Below are 21,740 nucleotides of genomic sequence, written 5' to 3'. Positions count from 1 at the left end.
GCTGTCTTTGTAGGTGTTATAATGGACTACAAGTTTTGTCTTCTGCCACATGCACTCTGCTTTTCTGCATTGTCTTTTCATATTTTGCACTGCTGTTGAGTTTCTTCAAGGTGTTTTTTGTCTGCCACTCTTCTTCCTGACTTTCACAGGAGCAATATCATCAATTACACTTTTAACTTTTGAGTTAAAAGAATCAAGGAGAAAATCAACAGAGTCTGCAGATATGCTTGGTGTTAAGGATATAGCCTTCATAAATAGTACACTAGTGTTCTCGTTTAACCATCTCTTCTTGACAGACACAGATCTAGCTTCAGTGGCAGGAGAGATCAATATATCAAAGAAAATATAGAAATGATCAGACAGTGCTACATCCTTAATAACAATCAGTGAAATGTTTAGACCCTTACTGATAAGTAAATCTAGAGTGTGTCCGCGATTGTGTGTGGGTCCATGTACATGCTGAGTCAGATCAAAAGTTTTTAAAACAGTATTGATTTCTTTTGCCATATTGTTTTCTGCACTAAAAATCTAAAAATCTAAAAATCTAAATCTAAATCTAAAAATCTCCAGCAATGGCAAAACAGTCAAACTCTGAGGTAATTGTTGATAACAGTTCTGTAAAGTCCTCAGCAAAGGCTGGAGAGTATTTTGGAGGCCTGTAAATAATGATAAGTAAAATGCGTGGAGCACCTTTTAACACAATACCCAGATATTCGAAAGAAGGGTAATTCCCAAATTATATTTGCTTACATTGATAGATATCTTTAAAAAGAGCAGCTAGACCCCCACCTCTCTTAACAGCTCTTCAGACACTCATAAAAGTAAAGTTAGGAGGGGCTGCTTCATTGAGGATTGTTGCACTGCAGCTGTCTTCTAGCCAGGTTTCATTTAGAAGCATAAAATCCAGGTTGTTTGTGGTTATTAAGTCATTGACTAGAAGTGATTTATTTTTAAGTGAACGAATGTTTAAAAGTGCTAACTTAACAGTCTTACTTTTTGTCCCCACATCAATCTTAGTTTGACGTGTAATAGGCACCAGATTAGTTTGGTTTGCTGTACGGCTATTGAAGGCCTTAGACTTTCTATCTTGTAATAGAACAGCAATAGAGAAAGATACAGGCACACTGGGTTCCCGCTTGTTCTGTAAACATTTGAGAAAGTTACTGTTATCATAGCGGGGACCCGACACATATCACTGAGAGCTGGTATCAGTTGTTTTTGGTTCACCTCGAGCAGATGGAGGAGGGTGTGGGCCCTGGCGTTGTGGCAGAGGCCGAAGAGCTCTCACAGGAGGGGGAGGGCGAGCTGGGCCCGCAGGCTTTGGTGGTAGCGGTGCCTGTCGTTTTTTGGTTGGTATCTGGGGGCTTGCAGCAAAATAGTGGGATAGTTTGGTTCCAGCATACACCAGTTCTTCCATTTTCTGTGAGAAGCACATTAGTGGCGATGCTGGAGAGAGGGAAAAAGTGTCTGGTGAAAGGGGCTGTTGCTCTGGTGTTATTGGAGGCTGTGATATGCTGTCCTGGCTTCCCTGGCTGTTTTCCAGGAAGTCGTCCTTGGGTGCTGAATCTTCGAGCAGTTCTGATATTTCTGTCTGTGGTGAGCTCTGTGGGCAGGGTTCAGCAGAGATTGAGTCCGTGAGCAGAGGTTGTTGTGGCGGAGTGGTGTTATCATTGTCCTTGTGTGATATGTCAACCGCATGTCCATTTTGCTGCTGAAGTGAAGTCCCGTGGTCATTCATACTGTGTCCAGGTGTGTGTGTGCCGTTCAGATTGAGTGGATTGGCACACACTGCAGAAGGATGATTGAGGGAGAAGTAGATATTGTCCTTTAACACTCTTGAACCAAGTTTGTTTGGGTGATGGCCATCCCGATGAAAAAGTTGTCTCTGACTCCAGAAAAGATTGAAATTGTCAATGAAGTTTACTCCTTTTATGTTGCAGGTTTTTTGCAGCCATGTATTTAGCCCAAGCAACTGTGAAAACCTGTTTGTTCCTCTTGCTGGGAGTGGTCCACTGATGAATGTTTGAACTTTCAGTCTTTTAAGTGTTTCAAAAAGTTCATTGAAATCCTTCTTAAGGAGTTCTGACTGCTCTTTATGAATATCATTCTTCCCCACATGAATGATGAGTCGATTTGCAGTCTTATGTTTCATCAGAATGTTCTGAAGTTCCCTGTTTATATCAGAAGTTGTTGCTTGTGGAAGGCAGCACGTTGTTGTATCCCTGCCACTAATGTTTCTGATTATGGAGTCCCCCACTATCAGAGTCCTGGGCTCGGCAGCGCTCTGAGCTGAGTGCCGCTGTCTGCTCGACCTTGAGCGCCAGTTAGCATCAATGTTAGCTACTGGCCCATTCAGTCTGTTTTCGATCACATTCATCACGTTTGGGGATTCCTCATTTACATTCATTAGTACTTCAAATCTGTTCTCAAGATGTATAGGCGGTGGTAGGAGACCAGTGTTTGCAATCCTTGTCAGAGCTGTATCTGGGGTAGAGGATGCTACTGCGGCAATATGTGATGCTCGTGACAATCTGATGTCTCGAGTGCCTTTGGGTCTCGCTCCCTGTTTGTGCCATCGATTTGTAAGTCGATCGGCTTGTTTCTCTACCTGTCGAGGAGCACTAGTTTCATGGGACTCACCGGCTATATGCTGAGGGTGTCCATGATAAAGCTCTGTTGTGTGCTCCGTCTGGTTTGGTGGTCCCGTAAGTAACTTTGTTTCAAGAACTGCAATCCTTTGTAAAAGTCTGTGGCAGTTGGTGCAGCAAGTAGATTCTTGAACCAGAAGAGGCATTTTCTCTTATCCTTGTAGGCAGTTGTGTTTTCCTTTCCCGGAATGTAAGCTGGTCGGGTAAAAGAATAGTATAGTAGCTGGTCGGGTAAAAGAATAGTAATCCAAAACTTTGTCGTATGAGCACTGTGCTGATTTGCTGAAGTTAAAATTAGGTGATAAAAGGAAATAAAATATAAAAATATAGGAGATAAAATGTAAAAGCGATAGAGCAAAGCGCGGAGCAGTAAGCAAGGGCGTCCGAACAGTGCTCACATTTTGCGCTTGACAAGTGTTGATTTTAAGACCAAACCATAAAATAAAACATTTTGCATCCTTGATTCACTAAAACAGTTATGCAAATTAAGTAACAAAATGAGTGCAGAACTCAATATCCATGCAGCAGTGTCAAAATAATAACTTCAATACTCACAATATCAACATGTACACTGTAACACCCAGTTAAGTTTGTCTGTGGGTGGTTTGTGAATAAGATGCGCTAAAATACCTCATTAAAACTCAGTTTTGTTTTCTTTTTGCTCAGACATTTGCCAGCTTGAGTATGACCCAGGAACTTGCTCAGACTTTGCGATGAAATGGTTCTTCAACGTCCACAGTGGTGAATGCGCCCACTTCTGGTATGGAGGCTGTGGAGGGAACAGCAACCGGTTCAACACTCCGGAGGACTGTGAGAATCGCTGTCTCAGGGCCAAAAAAGTATCTCCTAACAAATCTAAACTGTGATATCTAATGAATTTCCAATGAATGCAAAATCCATTTATCTACTTTTGGCAGCTTCTGTATTCATGATCGTATTCTCATCATTGATTATCAATTGGCAGCCCTAGAGACAAGTCTTGAAGTTTTAGCTAAATGTATTTGTTCAGATGAGTTAATGCAGGCCTAATGATTTAAGAATCATTCAAGTCATTGGCTAAGACAATGTTTTTGGACAGCTTACATGAACAGAGTGCAATTTGGTGCTATTAGTGGTGCAGAAAAGGCATCTTCACCTTTAACATAAACCTTTTTTGATCACCTTATAAAACCTGAATTTCAATATTTGAGTTGGACTGGCCATGCTTTATTAAAGACACTGTTAAGTGGAATAAAAATATTATGAAATTAAGAATATGTTGTACTTCATTTCTATTTTAGGAGTCACTACATTTTGACAATTATAATCAAAGTAGTCTTTAATGCACGTTTCAGGCTATATGATGTTTAATAAGCACTAAACAACAAACTGTTTGTTTAACCCTCACATACCATTTACATTGCATTCAAGGTTCTATCAGTCCTCACTTGGCCTGGGAATTGAACCCATTGCCTTGCCGTTGCTTGTGATATGCTCTACTATTTGGCAAGTATTGATATTGATATTATCTTCCTCCTAAAAAGAGTTTCTGGAAAGCCACTGGATATAAAATCAGAAAACTGGGAATTGAGACCAACTAAACATTGGGACTTGAAAAAGAAAAACATTATAGGTCATCCAAAACAGTCAGTAACAGCTAGAAAAACCCAATTTTCCTGCCAAAATGAAAACACTTGATAGTCTGATCTGCTATTGCACGTAGGCGTAAACCATATTTATTTAATTTCTTAAAACATTTTTGCTTCAGTGAGTCTCTGAGGGTTTAGATGCCTGGGGTGGGGGGTGGGGGTGCTGTCCCATGTTAAAAGCTGAAGTGTGTTTCTAAATGTTCAAATACTTTCTTCCTATCCCAGTTTAATAAAGAGGCTGCTCATTGCAGAGCCATGGGTTGAGCGTGAAGTCCAGCTCTGCCTCTCTAGATGTAATTTGGGATTAATGGGTGGAGCAAGAAGGTCTGGCCATACCCTAACTAACCCCACCCATAACTCCATCCCTCCACCCATTAGATCCACAGAGGTGGAGCTGGACTAGGTCAAGCTCAACCCATGGCCTGGATGTAATTTGGCTCCTCAGTGAGCACCACTTGGTTTAATATGCAGAGACAACTAAAAGTAAACCGTTTATAGCTTATAGGTTGACAGTGGGAGTGAACACTGTCATTAGCTTTGCTATTCTATATTCAGCTTTATGAGGTGTCACAGTAACAGCACAAAAGACTTTTTCAATTCCATTTCATAAGATTTAATGACAATCAACAGGTTCAGGTTAGTGTGGTAAAAGCACACAGTAAAATTGAGAACGTAGTACAGTGATTTCAGTCCGTTAACTTGAATCCCACAATGTTTTTGACCACCATTAACTTTCCTGTCAGTTTAAGTGCAATCCTGGAGGCCGGTCAGAATCCCCCATGGTATTATTGCTGATGTGAAGCATGTTCAGCCCTTGTTTAGAGAGGAGGATAGTCTCCCTAAGAGACGTTGAGAAAGCACAGGGAATGTCCTTAAGAGAAACATCATATTAGCACTAAACAGAAGCTCTCTGATTGCCAGTCCACAGAGAACGTTCTATCATTCATCAACAAAAAATTTCTTTCTCACGCCATTTAAAATGGCTGACACCAGGACTGATATCATAATGAGAAAAAGTAGAGGGGCCTTTCACATAGAACGCGTTTTTACATTCCACTGCTCTACTTTTCCATAGTTTTTCAATGTAAACATACTAGATGGACGTCTTTAACCATTTTGCAGCTTCTCGGACATGAAACGACATTCTAAAAAAGAAATGTTCTCTAGACTTTGTGTTTTTTTCTTTAATTACACTGATCTCTGTTTCGGTTTTTTTAACAGCAAAAATGCGGTCTGTGTGGAACCGGCCCTTTACAATGTTTAATGCACTCAGCCCTACTACTACAATACCTTTTATTAAACAATAAACACTATATATAGTCTGAGGAAATATACACAACCAAACTAAAATATGATAATAGTGTAGTATCTAGCAGTAATTGGTACTTTGTTTGTCAATTCATGTTTTTCAGTACCATGACAGTAGCTCAGCTGGTTTCAAAAGTGTAGTTTTTTCAAAAAACAAGCTGCTCTGTACAAGTATCAAGGCAGTATAACAAAACCCCCCACATTTGTTTTTTTATCACATTATTATATCACCCATAATCAGACACACTCTCCTAACATTGGAGTGTATTCAGTGAATTCCTTTAGTGCAGCCCCTGCATGGCATTTTAAGTGCTTCTTTAATAGTGAAATATTTGGTTAAATGTTTTTAAACCAATTTTTAACTTGGTTATAATGACTGTATTCTAGTTTGTTGTTGTATTTAGTGGAAATGTATCTGTTCATATTTAATCGAGAGTGTTCATTAATTTAAATCGCCTTAATGTTTTTGTTCCAGAACAAATACAGATCTGATTAAATTATTCATTTTAAGCTTAACAAGCTTAAATGAACTGAATGAACTTTTCAGTAGCTTTAGGTTACTGAATTCCATCTATTTTAAATTATGAGTGGCTTACAGTTTTAAAGTATCTTCAGGATATCAGTTTTGTTTGTCAAGTATCTCTGCAGGTGTAAACAAGAACACAATCAATAGAAGTAAAAGTCTCTTCAATATGCTGAAACCAAAGTAAAATGATTTACTTATTCAATACAATATTCTTTCATCTCTCAAAAATAAGCCACCTTATTCTGTGGATAAACGCTTCTGAATGAAAATGTTTGGGCAAAGAAACGCTTGATGAATCCTTGGAGGATCTTGATGTGAAACATTAATATTCCGGACTGTTTATCAGTAATTTCTCTGACCATTTCTCTGATCTTATAGAGTGGGGTCCAAAAAGTCTGAGACCACTAGTAAAATCATGTTTTCTTATTTATTTATTTATTTGTTTATTTATTTATTAAATTCCATGTTCTCCAGCATGGTTTGATAATATTGAGCAGTGTTATTTCTGTCAGGAGCACTATCGCCAAATACGCTTGACAATTATTACAGTTAGGATTGGCGGTTCTGTTCTGGACAAGAACTCCCTGCGCATCCATGCAGCCTAGCATTGATAAGAGCAGGGAGACCAGCAATTTACCTATTTATCAACTTATTAATTATTATTGATTAATAAAATAACCCTTAGGGTTAACAGAACAGAACCAACATGAATGTATTACAGATATCATTAATGTGGATCAGCTGATAGTCAACTGATGCGAGCTTGACTAACATGACCTGACAGAACTGACGCCACGCTTGATTTTAGTATTATTTATATGCTAATTTAGTATTTATTAATATTTAGAATTTTCTTTTATTTATTTATTATTATAAGATCTGTTAAGAAATTTGTCCATTTCTATTCTTATTTTTTATTCATTAATTTTAGTACTTCAACTTATTTCGGTAAGTTTTGTAAGTATGCATCTAATATTTATTTTTTATTTCAACTTTATTTCAATTACCAGAAATAATTTGTAATAGTTTTAGTTAATAATAACAACACTGAGCTTCAATGTAAGTCAAATCTGACTGTCTCTACAAAGAGTTACATGATTAATATCACAAATTTGTCTAGAAATTGTTCAGAATCTTAAATATTTCTCATTCACTTCATTATAACTTTGTTTGAATTATTTCAACTTTATTGATTTCCAGGTTTATCTGGTATTTTAAATGTGGTTTCAGACATTTGAACCCCAGTGTATGTCCACCATTTAGTTGCTTACTACAGATGTACTTTACTATAAAAGCCTTCATCACCATTGGATAGCAGAATGTGGATCATGCCATTTGAAAAGGGTAAAGAGAAAACCAGATAAAGAAGCAAGGCTCAATGTTTTCGAGTTTAAAAGAGAGTGGTTCTGAATGGGTGCGCATCTCAGTTGTCTGTAAAGTGATAAAGAGAGGATCTTTTCCCCCTGCTTTTCTTTCAGAGGCTTTTCTCCTGTCCTCGAACAGCCTCACATTTGGCCTTGTCTCCGAGAAACTGCTGGAGAAAAAAGTTCACCTTTCAGGCGCTCGCTGTGCCCGCAGGATTATTCCAGCTGTCATCAGGAATCTTCCCAAATTCCTGGTTTCTGTTTTGAGGATGAGCACATACGCCATTCTGTAGCCCCATGGTAAAAGCAGAATCCTTTAAAACTCATAACAATTCCTGTCACACTTTGATAATGTTCACAGATGGCGTTCGGTTATTGTTGTTCTTGGGGAACTGTGGAGATGGAAGCAGATGTCTAATGTTAGTGAGAGGATTCGAGCGTTCAACACAGAACATGGTGGAGTAATGGTGAAAGAGGCGAAGGGATGGCAACATAATTAAACCCTATTCCATGATAATTATTTTAAACCGTATCATATTTAGTCCAATCCCATGCAAGATGATTGTTAATAAAAAAATTTTTTTTATATAATTCAATATTGAAGTGTTGATTTAAAAAAATACAGCAGTTTAGTCTTTTATAGTTATGTGTGATGTGATGTTATGTTAGGTGATGTAATGCTCTATTGAAATCAAATGTACTGTAAACGTTTATTTCGATAGTCCACTTTAGACATTCTACTAATGCTGCCTTCTTGTGCATTCAGGAAATGTCCTTCCTCCCGCTTCTGAAGCTAAGATTACGAGCTGATCGCATTCAAGTTCTTTGTTGTCGGTAAGAATAGGAATCATGGACGACATCTGGCTTATTCTTGGGAAAATCTTAAAGCAATAATTATATTTAGTGCTCCACATTCATTGACAACCATACAAACAATCACCGCGCTATAGTCATAGTCAGCTGAAGTATAGCTATAGTCAGCTTGCTGACAATTCTGGAATTTCGGTCAAATACAGGTAATTTTCGATGCGTGTGAAACATACAATATGCTTCAAATGATTATTCATATATGTAAATATGCACTATTTGGTAACACTTTATTTTACAGTGTTCTTGTTACATATGTTACATGTACTTACCATAGTAGGCTAATTTAGTTAATTATGCATAATTACGCATACATTATGTAAATTATGCATAATTACATGCAACTAACCCTCAACCAAATCCTAATCCTACCATAACCCTATAGTAAGTACATGTAGTTGCTTAATATTACTCAGTACTTAAATATATAATTACACTGTAACAATGACACCTTAAAATAAAGTGTAACCCACTATTTTAACAGAAAGAAAAGGTGATGTAGCTTTTGTGGAAAAACAAATAAAGAACACCAGTCACAGCAGCAATCGTTCTCCCCTCCGCAAAGTTTAAAGTTTATAGCCCACCCAACTCGGGGAATTGGGAATCAAAATTATCCCTGAGCTTGAGAGGGCGTTCATGTCCAATTTTTAACTAGGAAATTTACATTTACATTTACTCCGATAGCACGCGAAGGCAGCATAAAAACAAAGTTCTGAAATGAAACTCTAGATGGCGCAGGCTGATAGGTCTTTAACTCAATCTGCTTGCAATCACATCGTTCTCTATAGGGCACAGCTGACTGGTTCCTGCTATATCAGCAGCCAATGAGCTCACTGCTCAACCTTCAAATACTTGGTCAGCATTTGCTGTAGCTGATGCAGTGCGCTTTCAGAAGCCCTCCACCTTCCCCAGCTCCACCTGTAAATTGTACAGCAGCGGCATGTCTTACTTGCTCACAGCAGCAGTGTAGCAGATCTATTCCGCCAAGACCAAATATATCAACATTGTTTCCTCATTTACATGCCAAACACTCAAGAGAGTTGTCATGACAGAGCTGCTTTAAAGCCAAAACAATCTCTGTTACTTTAAGTTCCTATTATCACTGTAAAGCCGCTTTGGAACAATCTACATTGTTAAAAGCGCTATATAAATGAAGATGACTTGACTTGACTTGACAGAACTATAAGGTTATGATATGATAGATATGTGCACATTAGACTACTGACTGTCTACTGAGAATTGTTGCTTGTTAGCAGATTGTCTTGTGTCAGACTTGTGAAATTTCTCATTATGTTTTAGCCTATATTGTGTGCTAACGTTGCTTGTTACTTATTGTGGTGTGTTGTATCTGTTTTATTATTACTTTTCTATGTTGTTATTACTTGTGGACTGTAAAAAGTCATTCTATGTTTTTTATATGCTGATTTTAGGTTGCCTTTATAATAACTGACCAGGGACAACAGATGAAAATTAGCCTGTTGAGCTAACTCTGGCTCATTTACAGTTATTTTACTGTTAATCAATGAGCACTGTCCCTGTAAAATAAACAAATAAATGAAATGAAATGAAATGAAATATAACTTTGCAACTACTGTACATGTCAGCTAACTCTCTTTAATTTGCAACTACATGTCAACTAACTCTCGTTAGACTAGAGTATTAGTAGACTGTTAGGTTTGGGTTAGTAGAATAAGTTGATATGTACTTGCAAATTTATAGTCAGTAGAATGTCTGTTTAGGAGCATCAGAATGAAGTGTTAGCAGATATTAAGCAGACAGTCTACTAATACTCTAAAGAGAGTTAGTGACATGTAGTTGCAGAGTTACTTATAGTTAGTAGAATGGACAAGTTGCTACCAAATTGCATTATGGCAAGTGCATTTATAGCTAATCCTATGAAAATAAGACTTTATATATAATGTTTACTGAGAAAATGATGCTTATATTGTCTTTTTTAGACATGAAATGAAATGTTAATAGAGTTTGGCAGGAGTTATAATTCAGGACGGTTCACCTGCCTAGTGTGGTCTGGACTCTCTTTGGGTGGTGGTTATACCTTACTGCGCAGCAGACCCCCTGACGGATGCTCAGGCGTACTGCACTCAGACGAGTTCTTGGCTTTGTCCTTGTTATTGTTTGGCTCGTTGTCTTTGATGATGTCGTACTGGCGGCAGAAGAGCGCGATCACACCTGAAAGAGACAAAATGACACGCACCCCGAATGCAGATAGTGTCAGATGCTATTTACACTAAGTGTAACACAAATTTACACAAAGTGTAAAGAGCAAATAAAAGTTTTTTCTTTGCACCAAGTGTAAATAGTTGTTAAATGCAAAATGGTATAATTAGTGCAAATTGTGGCAGATAGTATTTACACCTCAGTGTATTCTAGTACATTATAAAACTCGATGCAATAATAACAACATATTCAGCGTATATGATTATATTTATTAAAACCATAAATGGATGCTGCCTTATGGGACATTACTTGTACTTGGCATCACCTCCCCTACATCTACTCCCACCCCCACCTGTTAAACACTTTATTCCCACTATTAAATACCAGTTAGGCACTTTATTTGTACTTTTCTTGATTGTTATTTAAAATAAATGCCACTCCGAGGTGATAAGCGACGGGAAAAGGGAGAAGAATGATTTTGGTAAAAGCTGGATTCGAATGGGTCGGTAGTGCCAAAAGCTAAAGCCACCCATCTTATATTATCTACGCCACAACAGATTTCAATCAGGTAATGGTGGGCGTAAGTGTAAATATATTCTGCCAAAAAGGAAGGTATTTGCACTTGGTGTAAATAGACACTCTGATTAACGTATTATCGTAATCACAAACACACTGGCTTGTAGCGCAAATAGTTTTAACATTTACTGCACTTTGTTGTTCTTCTAGTTATTTACCTATGAATTAGAAGTCCGCGCATTCACAGAAAATAGTTTGCTTCCACGTTTTAAAATAAGATGGATAGATAAATGCTGTTTCTCTCAATGTGCTGTTCATTTAGCCATGTGATTGTAATCCCTGTTGTCTATTAACTGATTGTGTTCCATATGGAATATGGTTGCAGTTAATGTGTATTTTAAAGGCTGGAATACACCAAACGAATTAAAACACTGGGCATCTTGCCGATATTGTAGAGAAAAACTGCTAAAAGCAAAACACTGCCTTTCCACGATCTCCGACATTTGCATAAGTCTGTTGGATTCTGATTGGTTGTCAATGTTGTTTCCAGCTAAAAAATAGTGATTCCAATGATATCGCTACTCTGTGCTGTTATAGCTGTGGTGTGGAGAGCTATTCTTTTGAATTTAGGATGATTTTTATAACAGTATATTTTTTATGAAAGAGTGGGTGTGGCCATATGAATGTGTTCATTATGCTGCTTTATATGGCAAACTTTATTGTTATCATATGATTTCAATATATTATCATAATCATAAACACAATGGTTTGTAGCACAAATGCTTTGATCGGTTTCTACACTTTGTAATTCTAATGAATCGGAAGTCTCGCACATTCACAGAAAATACTGGTGGTAGATTGTCTAAAGCTAGAAACTACTCCTCCAGACTGTAAAGCGGGGGGAAAGTGGTGTAATGTTTTCCAGCCTTCATGGACGTGGATTGAAGCCAGATTTGAGAGATGTTGTGATTGTCCAGAGCTCACCTGCCCACATGATCAGAACCACCACAATGATGATGATCTCTCCAGCCCTGAGCTGAGCGTTCTGCCCAACTTCTTCCATGGTGACTTCGTCTGGCAAGAATACAACGACATTATTAGTGGTATGTCAAACATTGATAATAAATAACGTCTAGGCCTAATGGTTTTATAACTATCCCATATTTTGTATGATCACATTTTCATTAGTAATTCATACTGAAAAATGAAAAGTTATTAGAATCTACTCATACAGCAGTTTAATATAATTCTGCATCATGTTTACTATCTCAATTCAATTTTTAGGAATTAAATTGGAGTCATTATAAATTCTTTAAAAAAAAACAATTTCAGTGAAGCGCAACCCTTGTACGATTATATCAGAGAGCTACTTATTCAGTAGCTGTGCACCTCTATGTATTTCAAACTGTGGCGATGTGTGTTTATTAGTGTTTGTGTCAGTACCTTTGCTTTTAGAGGCCTGTGTTTCTGCTTCTTTGTGGGTTTTGAAATGCAGCGGTTCACTGAGGGGACTCGGTCCGCTTATACTGATAGACTGAACATGCACAATATAGTCCGTATCTGCCTCCAGATCCCACAATGCACAGCTCCTCGTGGTAGTGTTCACTTCTTGGATAAAGCGCAGCATGCGAACGTCTTTTTTCTGTTATGGATAGATAAAACTAGTATTTAACCAAATGCTTTCTCATTTGTGAGATGCTTTCTACTAATGAACATGAGTGCTGAGTGTGTGACCTTTCCTTTCTCTCTCACACACACATCTTCTGATTACCTGTTGTGTGATGGCAAAGCCGATGACTGGCTCTCCGTCCGGGGTGTCCCATGTCACCACAGCTGAGCTGCCCTTTAAATCTCTGATGGACACGTTCACTGGAGCAGCCAAACTGTCTGAGAAGAACAGAGAGGAATCCAGAAGCTTCATTCAAATAATCTTCACAACAGCAGACCTCTGATCCAGTTAAAGTGAGCTCAAGTTCTTACTCTCTGACATGAACTTAGCTACAGACACCTTCTCCAGATCTTACATTAAAATGTACCCCTTTTTATTTTTTTAATGCACATTCCTGCTCTTATTTATCTACACTTATCTCACTTTTATATCTTTATAATGAGTAAAAATAGAAGTTTAATTTTTAGTTTGACTTTTTTGCTGAGTAAGATCCCAGTCTTTTAGCTATTTTAGTTCTCATATAGTTCTCTTTTGCGTCATGTTGACCTGTAATACAACGTGTAGGTGTTTGTGTGTGTTTGCTGAATGTTGAAGTGTTCTCAGGTTTGTTGAATGAGTGCTGTGTGCTTCAGAGAGCTCAAGCGCCGTTCTTTCTCTTCTCTGTTTAGACGCCACTGTTTCACACACATTGGGTTAAAATGCTATTTCTAGAAGATAGAGGACGTGGTAATGAAGTCGTTTGGAGGGATGATGTGCGAGAATCTCACCCACCAGTAGGATTTATGGCGGCCCAGATAAAAAAAATTTTTTTTATGCATATAAGCCCCTCTGTGCCTACATGTCAGGTGATTGACAAAAATTGTTTGTAGTGTATTGCTACAGTGAGCAGAGAATCTTAGTAAGTGTAAATGGATTGCATTCATGTTTTATGCATAGGTCTCTGAAACACCAAAATGAAGCTATGCACTTTTTCCCCCAGCATTTTTATCCTTTATGAACTACAGTATCTGTGAACATTTGAAGATGTAGAAATCTTTTGAGAGATTTTTTTTATATATTTTTTTTATATATATATATATATATATATATATATATGTGTGTGTGTGTGTGTGTGTGTGTGTGTGTGTGTGTGGAAAATCATCCCTATTTTGTCTTCACTAGCTGTATTCATTAATACTATGATCAGAGTAGTGCGACTCATGAATGACTCTTAGAAACAAATACTCAATGTCAAATTTGAATCGTTCTAAACACTCTCTCACTGAATCAGTATGAGTGGTTCTTGTCTTGCTCAACAGCAAGCCGTTATTTTTAGAGTTTAAAAATGTTACTTACTGTGTTGCGTACTGAAAAGATTATTTTCAATCAGAAATGCAAGTAAATTTCATGAATTCAGGAACTGAAGTACAATTACAAAGAAACGGCACATTGAATTAGAAAGATTAAAATAGCATTTTCTTGTAAAATGTTATCCAATGATCTTTATTTTATTTCCAACTCTTAATTTTGTTTTTACAGTGTGTGTACATAAGGCTTTTATGACTTCCTTCTATGCTTTTTAACATGTCTTATATGCACGAACGTTCCTTAGTGTGTAATGTTGCTGTTTGCTCTTGAATAAGGTCTGCAAAGTCCCTCCAGTGGGAGTTATTCTATATATCAGTGTCACTGTTTCTGAACTCCCTGAAACGCCTCCATGGTAGTCCTGAGTTTTCTTCAGGGAACGAACACATCACAATATTAATCATTTAAATAATTCCAGGCCAAGGCATACGCAAAATAAAAGGACGGGGCCTGGTTGAGTTAGTTAGCAGTGAAACTGTCAGTTATGGTGAGGGATATTTCCCAAACACACTTGAATTGTTGACCAATCACAACACACTGATCCAGCCGACCAATCAGAGCACACTGCGCTTTTCAAAAGGAGGGGCTTCATAGAGACAGGAACTAAACAGGGGTGCATTTCCCAAAGCCAAATATGATCACAAGTTCTGTTGTTACTAATAGAGTTCAATGGAACTTGTGGCCATAGCATTACTGACAGACTGGAAATAGAGGTGCTGCACCAATGTCAAAATATGTGAAAAATCATGTTTGTTTTGAACATTTAAGCATGAAAACCTTTTCTAGTAGTAAAAATAAAAGACTTAAAAGGACATAATAGGTCCCCTTTAAAGAAAGAGAGAAAACAGTTGTACCACTTTCTCTTGGACCATGGTTCTCTTCAAACTGAAAAATGACCATGGAAGTGACAGTTTATGCTAATGCATGCTGAAAATGTATACATGCATTTGTCTTCTGACATATTTAGAAGATGACACATAAAATTAAGCTTGTGTAGCTAGAAGCATCTGTCGAGTATGTTTCAGCATAATAGCTCCCTAAGACATACTTGATATGGTGCATCTGTTTGGTGCTTGTAATAAATAGACTTCTCTATTGGCTGTAGAAAGGCATTCTGGGAGCAATAACATTCACATGCTGTTGAATTATAAATGAAGCACCCCACATAGATGTAGAAGACGGGCTGGAACACATAAACCTGACACTTAATTCCATTCACTTGTACACTTTATTGTGATTTGTTCGGACATTGATTCAGAAATCATTACAATATAGATATATCTATCTAAAGACATCTGCATTAAATTCATTACAAAACATTATTTTACCACACTTTAAATTGATAATGATTTTTGTGTTTTTTTAATAAATAGCCATGCTTAATACGGTGATGTTATATATTTTATTCTGGTAAGCTCTAGGTTGTTTAATTTAATCTCCTTACAAAATCAATTGAGACTGTATAAAATAAAGAATGACCCAATCTAGAAAACAGATCAAGATGATTGTAACAAAGGAGGAACAAAATGAAGGAAGGCTTTGGAGTGAACAACTTAATGTTCCTCTGAGGGTTTTGACTTTAATTTTGTTCAAAGCCTCGCTATAAACCGTTAGATTTCTTTTGAGTTTATGCAACTGTTTTACACAAAATTAATAAGTCACATGAAGTCATTACAGTGGGTTTACCGTGTGAGGGCAGTTTCATAGGTATGAAACAATATAGTTCATTAGCTGTACGCTATTTATAGTTGTCAAGCAATGTCGCAATATGATGGGAGCTATCCGTTTTATAAGAAAACGTGCCGTTTCAACAGATACTGTAAAACTCTAGTTGTCATTGCAGTACTAGTGAGTGTGAGTGTGTGTTTGTGAGGGAAAATGCATATTTTAACTTTATATGGAAACAAGTTTGTGTTGATAGCAATGCATGAACTGTTTATGGAAGAGATTCACCACAAATTCTCCTTTTGTGTTTCACAACATACTGGCTTATGACAAGACATGAGGGTGAGTGAATAATGACATAATGTGCATTTTTGGGTGAACTATTCCTTTAAGCCGTTCATCACATCATATTATTTTTACTATGCTGACCTGATTTGCTCAGCCACGTGCTTCGGCCTTTATTTTTGCCTATTTTTTGCATATTCTCGTCTTCTCTGCCACAGTTTCATTTCAGTGTTTAATGCTTTTCCCTAAAGTAAACCCGCAACGTATTTTCTACTGAAAGCTCAACCTCCTGTCACTGGAGCCTTTAAAAGCATCAAGGAACTGATGGTTGCAGCTGCCAAAGCCTGTTTACATCCTGATTCATGGCTTTTCCCACTTTACTAGGGGTTGAATATGGTGCATTAAGATATAAAATTTATAGCCCATTAAGTTGAAGTAGGTTGTAGTAGTTTGGATTTATTATTTTGCTGCTTCTGGCTGCATTAGAGGAGACTTCTTTATGGTGCAGCATTAATGTGTCCTGCTAAAATTAGGTGGTGACAGAATCACTTATGCATCTATCACTTAGTGTCTTTCTCTAATTGCACTTTTTAAGAGATTTGCATGCCAAATAATCTGAAAACTCTTAAAAAATATGAATATATTTAATATTGAATACTGCAAAAACAATATTCGTAATTTCAAATAGCCTACACAAGGCACATTGTCTGCTGTGTTGCCCAGGCTCTCCACATCACATCATTACACATGCCACATGTGCCCACAATGCCTCGTCGGATGTCATAATTAATGGGATGTGCAACAGTCCCCAGAAATGCATTAGTTTTAATGGCATGGAATCTTGTAAACTTACCAGCCAAGACCCACGACGCCCCGAAACAGCTAAACAGAAGGAGCATCGATGTGGGCATGAAGACCCTCCTCATCCTCTCCACGCTGGCTGGATGATGTGAATGTCTCGCATTCACGTCGATGAATGTCTGAAGCTCTGTGTTTCAGATCCACACACCAGCTCTGCTTCAGTTACATCGTTCAGAACAGCGGATGTTCATATGAACACATTTAAACGGAGACATTCCTTGTCTTCGCGATTTTTTTTCATACGGCTGTCATGCAGGCTACCTGATGCAAGCCTGAAGAGACTGACTGACTGACTGAAGAGAAAGAATGTGGAGAGCCTGTAGCATCACACACACACACTCTCTCTCTCTCTCTCTCTCTCTCTCTCTCTCTCTCTCTCTCTCTCTCTCATCGGCACACACACACACACACACACACACACACACTCGTACTCTGATTCTTATTATGCGTCTCTTTCAAATTCGCATTATGTTACTCATCGGTCATTTTTCCATTGTCATCTGGCGATATAATTTGAATTATATATTTTTTAATTTAAAGGGTTAGCTCACCCAAAAATGAAAATTCTGTCAGTAGGCTAATTACTCGTCCTCATGTTGTTCCAACCCCGTAAGACTTTAGATCTTCGGAACACAAATTAAGATATTTTTGATGAAACCTGAGAGCTGGCTCACTCCTTCATAGGCGTCTATGTAATCGATATCTGCCAATCGATTAAAGAAGGAGTGATTAAGTATTTAATTTAATTTAATTTTAAATAGTAGCATAGAAGAAAATGGTAACATTAAATTGTTAACCCCTTTGTTCTTACATTGACCTCATTTACATGCACACAATTTTCCAATCAAGATCTATATTATGCTTATGGATTCCCAATTCATATTCATGCACAATTCATATTAATTCTTTCCATGCCAGCGTTTTAACAAAAAAAGTTGCCAGCAACCGCCAGCATTTTTTATCATTTTCACAAAAGTTTCATGGCCCCCAGAATATTTTATTGTATGAATATCTGAACATTCAATATATAAAATATATTGAAAATACAAAATAAAGAACAGACCCTCTGCTTTTAAACAACAACAACAACAACAACAAAAACCCCAGTTTTATTCTAACTTCATGCATTCCTTTTTTATCAACACTTGGATGTGGGTGAGTTTCATAAAAAATAAAACTACATTTTGAGCAAAAAGCTGAGAAAATAGCGTTGTTTTTCAAAGACTGTCTGGGTCGGATTCAGAATGATGATCAAAACACAGATGGAGTAGGCCTAGATTGAGTCTATCAACACCCCCAAAGCTTCACAGTCCTAAAGCTTGTCCTGGGCGACATTTCATTTGGTAACACTAGGCAGTTTTTATTTAAATGCTGTTTAATGTTTGATGTTCGTGTTATTTTACTTATGCAGATATGCTATCACTTGTTTCTGCTTCTTCTTCGCCTGTGTTTTGATCAGGAGATTCAGTACTCTTTCAGAAGATGTGTAATAGCGCCCCCTATACCGTATAACAGTGAAAACGTGGAAAGAGTTGATATCGAAATATGACCATATTGCTCTTCTATAGAGTGACTGACATGTAAAGTGACCGACTTTCATTTTATACATCTAGGGTCGGATTATCTGAAAAAGCTGATAGCACAATAATAGACTGCTGTGGAAAACAATTAATTCAAATAATAGCGCAGCAGTCTTAGTAAATAATGTGTGTACTGACTTTGTGATTTCAGTCCATCCAAAAGTGATAAGCACAGGTTATTTCACAGACAAAACCCAGTGGTGCTCATGAATGTCTAGTTCTCTCCTGCTCTCTTCTTCAGCATGAGGCCTGATAATGATTGACAAGCGGAGTATAATCTCATTACTGAAGTCATTCACTCGTGTTCGCTGTGACACTTCAACACGAGTTCAGATACATGCAGAAACACACACAAACAAATGAGAGGTTTGGACATCTTCTCGATGGAAATGTCAGCCTGTGAGAGATTCTCCCAACGCTTCTTACACAAGAGCAACAGGAAGAACTAAAGAAATGAAATGAGTCTGGATTAGCCACACAGTGACAGACAGCACAAACGGAAAGCTTCTTCTGTCCAGAGCTGAGCTGTGCATTGCCAATTTATTACACACCCTTATTGAACATCCGAAATGAATATACCTTGTAGAGGTCATGCCTCGGCGGGTCGGCACGGTTTTAAAGGACCAGCAGCATATTAGGTGGGTGGTCATAATGTTTTGGCTCATCATTGTGCATATATTTTGTTCCTGCAAACTCCATCTTATTTTGCCTTTTATAATAATTATGTGCATGCTGATATGAATTGAGAGACTACACAGAATATTTATATTCGTAAAAATTAATTTTTCACACGTCAGAACTGTTTATTCTCATAGAAAATTAGATTCATATAAAATGTTATCTTAAAATAACTCTTTACACATTATAATAGACATTTTAACATTCAATACATAACAAATGCATACATTTCAGGTCAAATTAAAGGGGTGGTATAATGCCCTTTTCACAAGATGTAAAATAAGTCTTTGATGTCCCCAGAGTGTGTATGTGAAGTTTTAGCTCAAAATACCCCACAGCTATTTTTATAAAGCATGTTAAAATTGTCACTTTTTAAGGGTGAGCAAAAACACACAGTTTTTGTGTCTGTCCCTTTAAATGCAAATGAGCTGCTGCTCCCGGCACAGTGGGCGGAGCTTCAAGAGCTCGTGTCCTTTTACCTCACACAGACATGCACTGAAAATTTCAAAAACTTTTAGCCTTTAATGTTCAAACCGAAGTCAGAAAGATGGAGAGACTCAAGAAGAAGTGACAACATGTAGAATGCAACAGGACATTTCTGAATGGTTAGTTGATGAATTTATGTAGCTTATGTGTAGTTATCTTCTAGTCATTGATTAGCATATTCTGTCATGATAATCTATAAATCGTGTTCCGGGGGCGGGGTTTATGTAAATTTTAGGGTTAGTGATGTCAATAACCCGGGAGGAATGTTGTGTAGTCCCTACCAGCCGTTTGTTGTAGTTCTTAAAAAGCTATTTCTTTAAAAGAAAAGATCTCCCTTTGCTTTGAACTTTGAGCGTTGTAACTTTGCAGATGTTGTTTATGCTCAAACAGCAACATTACGCACTAACTAAAGTTAAAAAAAGTGAAATCATAAAGTGCTTTTTTCCATCTTCTGGTTTCTGCAGCATTCCGAATTTCAGAAACGGAGGAGACAGTGAGACTCTTGAATTCGATACCCAGCTTGTAGACTGATACTGGTTAAGCTCCATCCACACAGAGAATAGAATCAGCATCTTTTAAGCCACTACATCAGCTTCTCTCATCATGGGGTTGGGGGAACTTGAACTCCCTGAACTTGAGCTTGCATGCCTCTAACTCTCCATTTTAAATCTTTGATTCGTTACATCACAAGCCACAGCGATTCTCATCAAACCTCCCGGCCTTCACCTCTCGCTGTCTCCTGGGTGTTTCTGGGCATCTGAACTCAGGACATCAGGAAGACTGAGTCTCTTACTCCCAGCGTGCATGTGTGTGTGTGTGTGTGTGTGAGGCAGGACTCCTGACCTCTACAGAGGTAACAGGAAGTTTTCAAGAATGCTGACATCACACTTCCCTCATCTCGTTAAAATGTATGATTTGGCATCAGTGACTGTCGTGTGTGTGTGTGTGTGTGTGTGTGTGTGTGTGTGTTCTGTTCCAGACAGCAGGTGTGTGACATACGAGGTGTGTGCTGATCAGTTGTGCTGTTAGTCTTTATGAGTAACACTTTACAGTAAGGTTACATTAGTTAATCACGAGAGCACTTCTAAAGCTTTTATTAATCTTAAGTTAATGTTAATTTCAACATTCACTAATACATTATTATTCAAAAGTTGTTAATCATCTGTTAATGGAATTTATTGGACATGAACTAACGGTGAGCAGTTGTATTATTGTTAACTAACTTGTAACAACTGTATCGCTCATTGTTAGTCAATGTTAGTTAATACATTAACTAGCATTAATGAGCCATATTGTAAAGTGTTACCACTTTATTTCAAAATCTGTATTAGTCAGACAGTCCATTTTAAATGAACATAGTTGTTTTTACCAAATAAATGTGAAATAGATTTTTATTTTATACTTTGTTTAGATCATCATAGTTTTAAACTACAAATATTTAATAAAATGAATGTTGAAAGGGTCAAGAGTAAAACATGAATTAAAAGGTAGCTATATTAAACAACCGTTTTATGCATTATAAAGTTTTAAAGTGACCGTTATATAACAAAAAGAAAACAAAATAAATATCATAATTAATAACAGTGAACCCTTGGGACATAAAGTGCTTGAATTTCTGCCTCTGGCTTTGAATAATATTGTGTTCATTTATGTACCCATTTCCCCCTATATCTCATATGTATTCCTCTAGTATTTCTTATGTTGGTGAATCGTAATGAGATTCTAGAAAAAAGCAATCCAATAGCTTATTGATTTATGAGATGCAAAGTTTTGTGTATTTGCTTATACATGAGTGTGCATATGTAAATGTTTGTGCCTCTGTATGTGTTTATGTGACATTTTTTTGTGAAACTCAAATATGATATTTATGCATATTTTGGTTTTATTTATTCCTTCACTTTGCATATTGCTGGTTATTTATGGTGTGGAATTGAAATATTCTGTGTGTGTGTGTGTGTGTGTATTCAAATGCAAATGTGGGATAAGAGCGTACATTCAGGTCTCATTTCAGTCAGAGATTAATGAGTGTGAATTTGAGTCACTTCATTATATAATCCAAACGGAGCAAACATGAGCCTTAAAAACCCAACATCATGTTCAGGGGAAATGATTTGCTGACCCGAACGAACAAAATACT

At 37.3% G+C, this 21,740-nt stretch overlaps 2 protein-coding genes across 4 annotated transcripts in view; one reads left to right on the top strand and one right to left on the bottom strand.

The window, feature by feature from the left end:
* Positions 1-3,897, top strand: part of LOC311069910 (collagen alpha-6(VI) chain-like) — a 59,855-nt gene extending 55,958 nt beyond the window's left edge. Inside the window, exon 42 of the mRNA XM_084093468.1 lies at positions 3,315-3,897. Within this exon, the coding sequence (XP_083949594.1) occupies positions 3,315-3,514 (200 nt within the window). The 3' untranslated portion in view covers positions 3,515-3,897. The remainder of the gene's footprint in view (positions 1-3,314) is intronic.
* A 949-nt stretch (positions 3,898-4,846) lies between these two features.
* On the bottom strand, positions 4,847-17,135 carry fndc5a (fibronectin type III domain containing 5a). 3 transcript variants are annotated; one of them, XM_084092499.1, is made up of 6 exons: positions 16,852-17,135; positions 12,807-12,922; positions 12,479-12,677; positions 12,020-12,109; positions 10,356-10,531; positions 4,847-7,866 (listed from the first exon to the last, which is right to left on the bottom strand). In XM_084092499.1, the coding sequence occupies exons 1-5, from the start codon at positions 16,922-16,924 to the stop codon at positions 10,392-10,394; spliced, it is 618 nt and encodes a 205-aa protein (XP_083948625.1). In that variant the 5' UTR covers positions 16,925-17,135; the 3' UTR covers positions 4,847-7,866; positions 10,356-10,391. The 3 variants fall into 3 exon arrangements, with proteins under 3 accessions (XP_083948625.1, XP_083948624.1, XP_083948623.1); XM_084092498.1 differs by having other exon boundaries at positions 10,360-10,531; XM_084092497.1 differs by having other exon boundaries at positions 10,398-10,531.
* Positions 17,136-21,740: the final 4,605 nt, after the last annotated feature.

This window comes from Abramis brama, assembly GCF_963993115.1.
Source record: "Abramis brama genome assembly, chromosome: 19".
Classification (NCBI taxonomy): domain Eukaryota; kingdom Metazoa; phylum Chordata; class Actinopteri; order Cypriniformes; family Leuciscidae; genus Abramis; species Abramis brama.
This window is presented reverse-complemented; position numbering and strand designations above follow the sequence as displayed.

What these genes read in the sequence shown, in the direction of transcription:
- fndc5a (XM_084092497.1), bottom strand. Translation starts at nt 16,924, where the DNA reads ATGAGGAGGGTCTTCATGCCCACATCGATGCTCCTTCTGTTTAGCTGT. An exon ending in GGCGTCGTGGGTCTTGGCTG is followed by an intron (nt 12,923 to 16,851) that starts GTAAGTTTACAA and finishes TGTTCTTCTCAG; the next exon opens with ACAGTTTGGCTGCTCCAGTG. An exon ending in GCTTTGCCATCACACAACAG is followed by an intron (nt 12,678 to 12,806) that starts GTAATCAGAAGA and finishes TATCCATAACAG; the next exon opens with AAAAAAGACGTTCGCATGCT.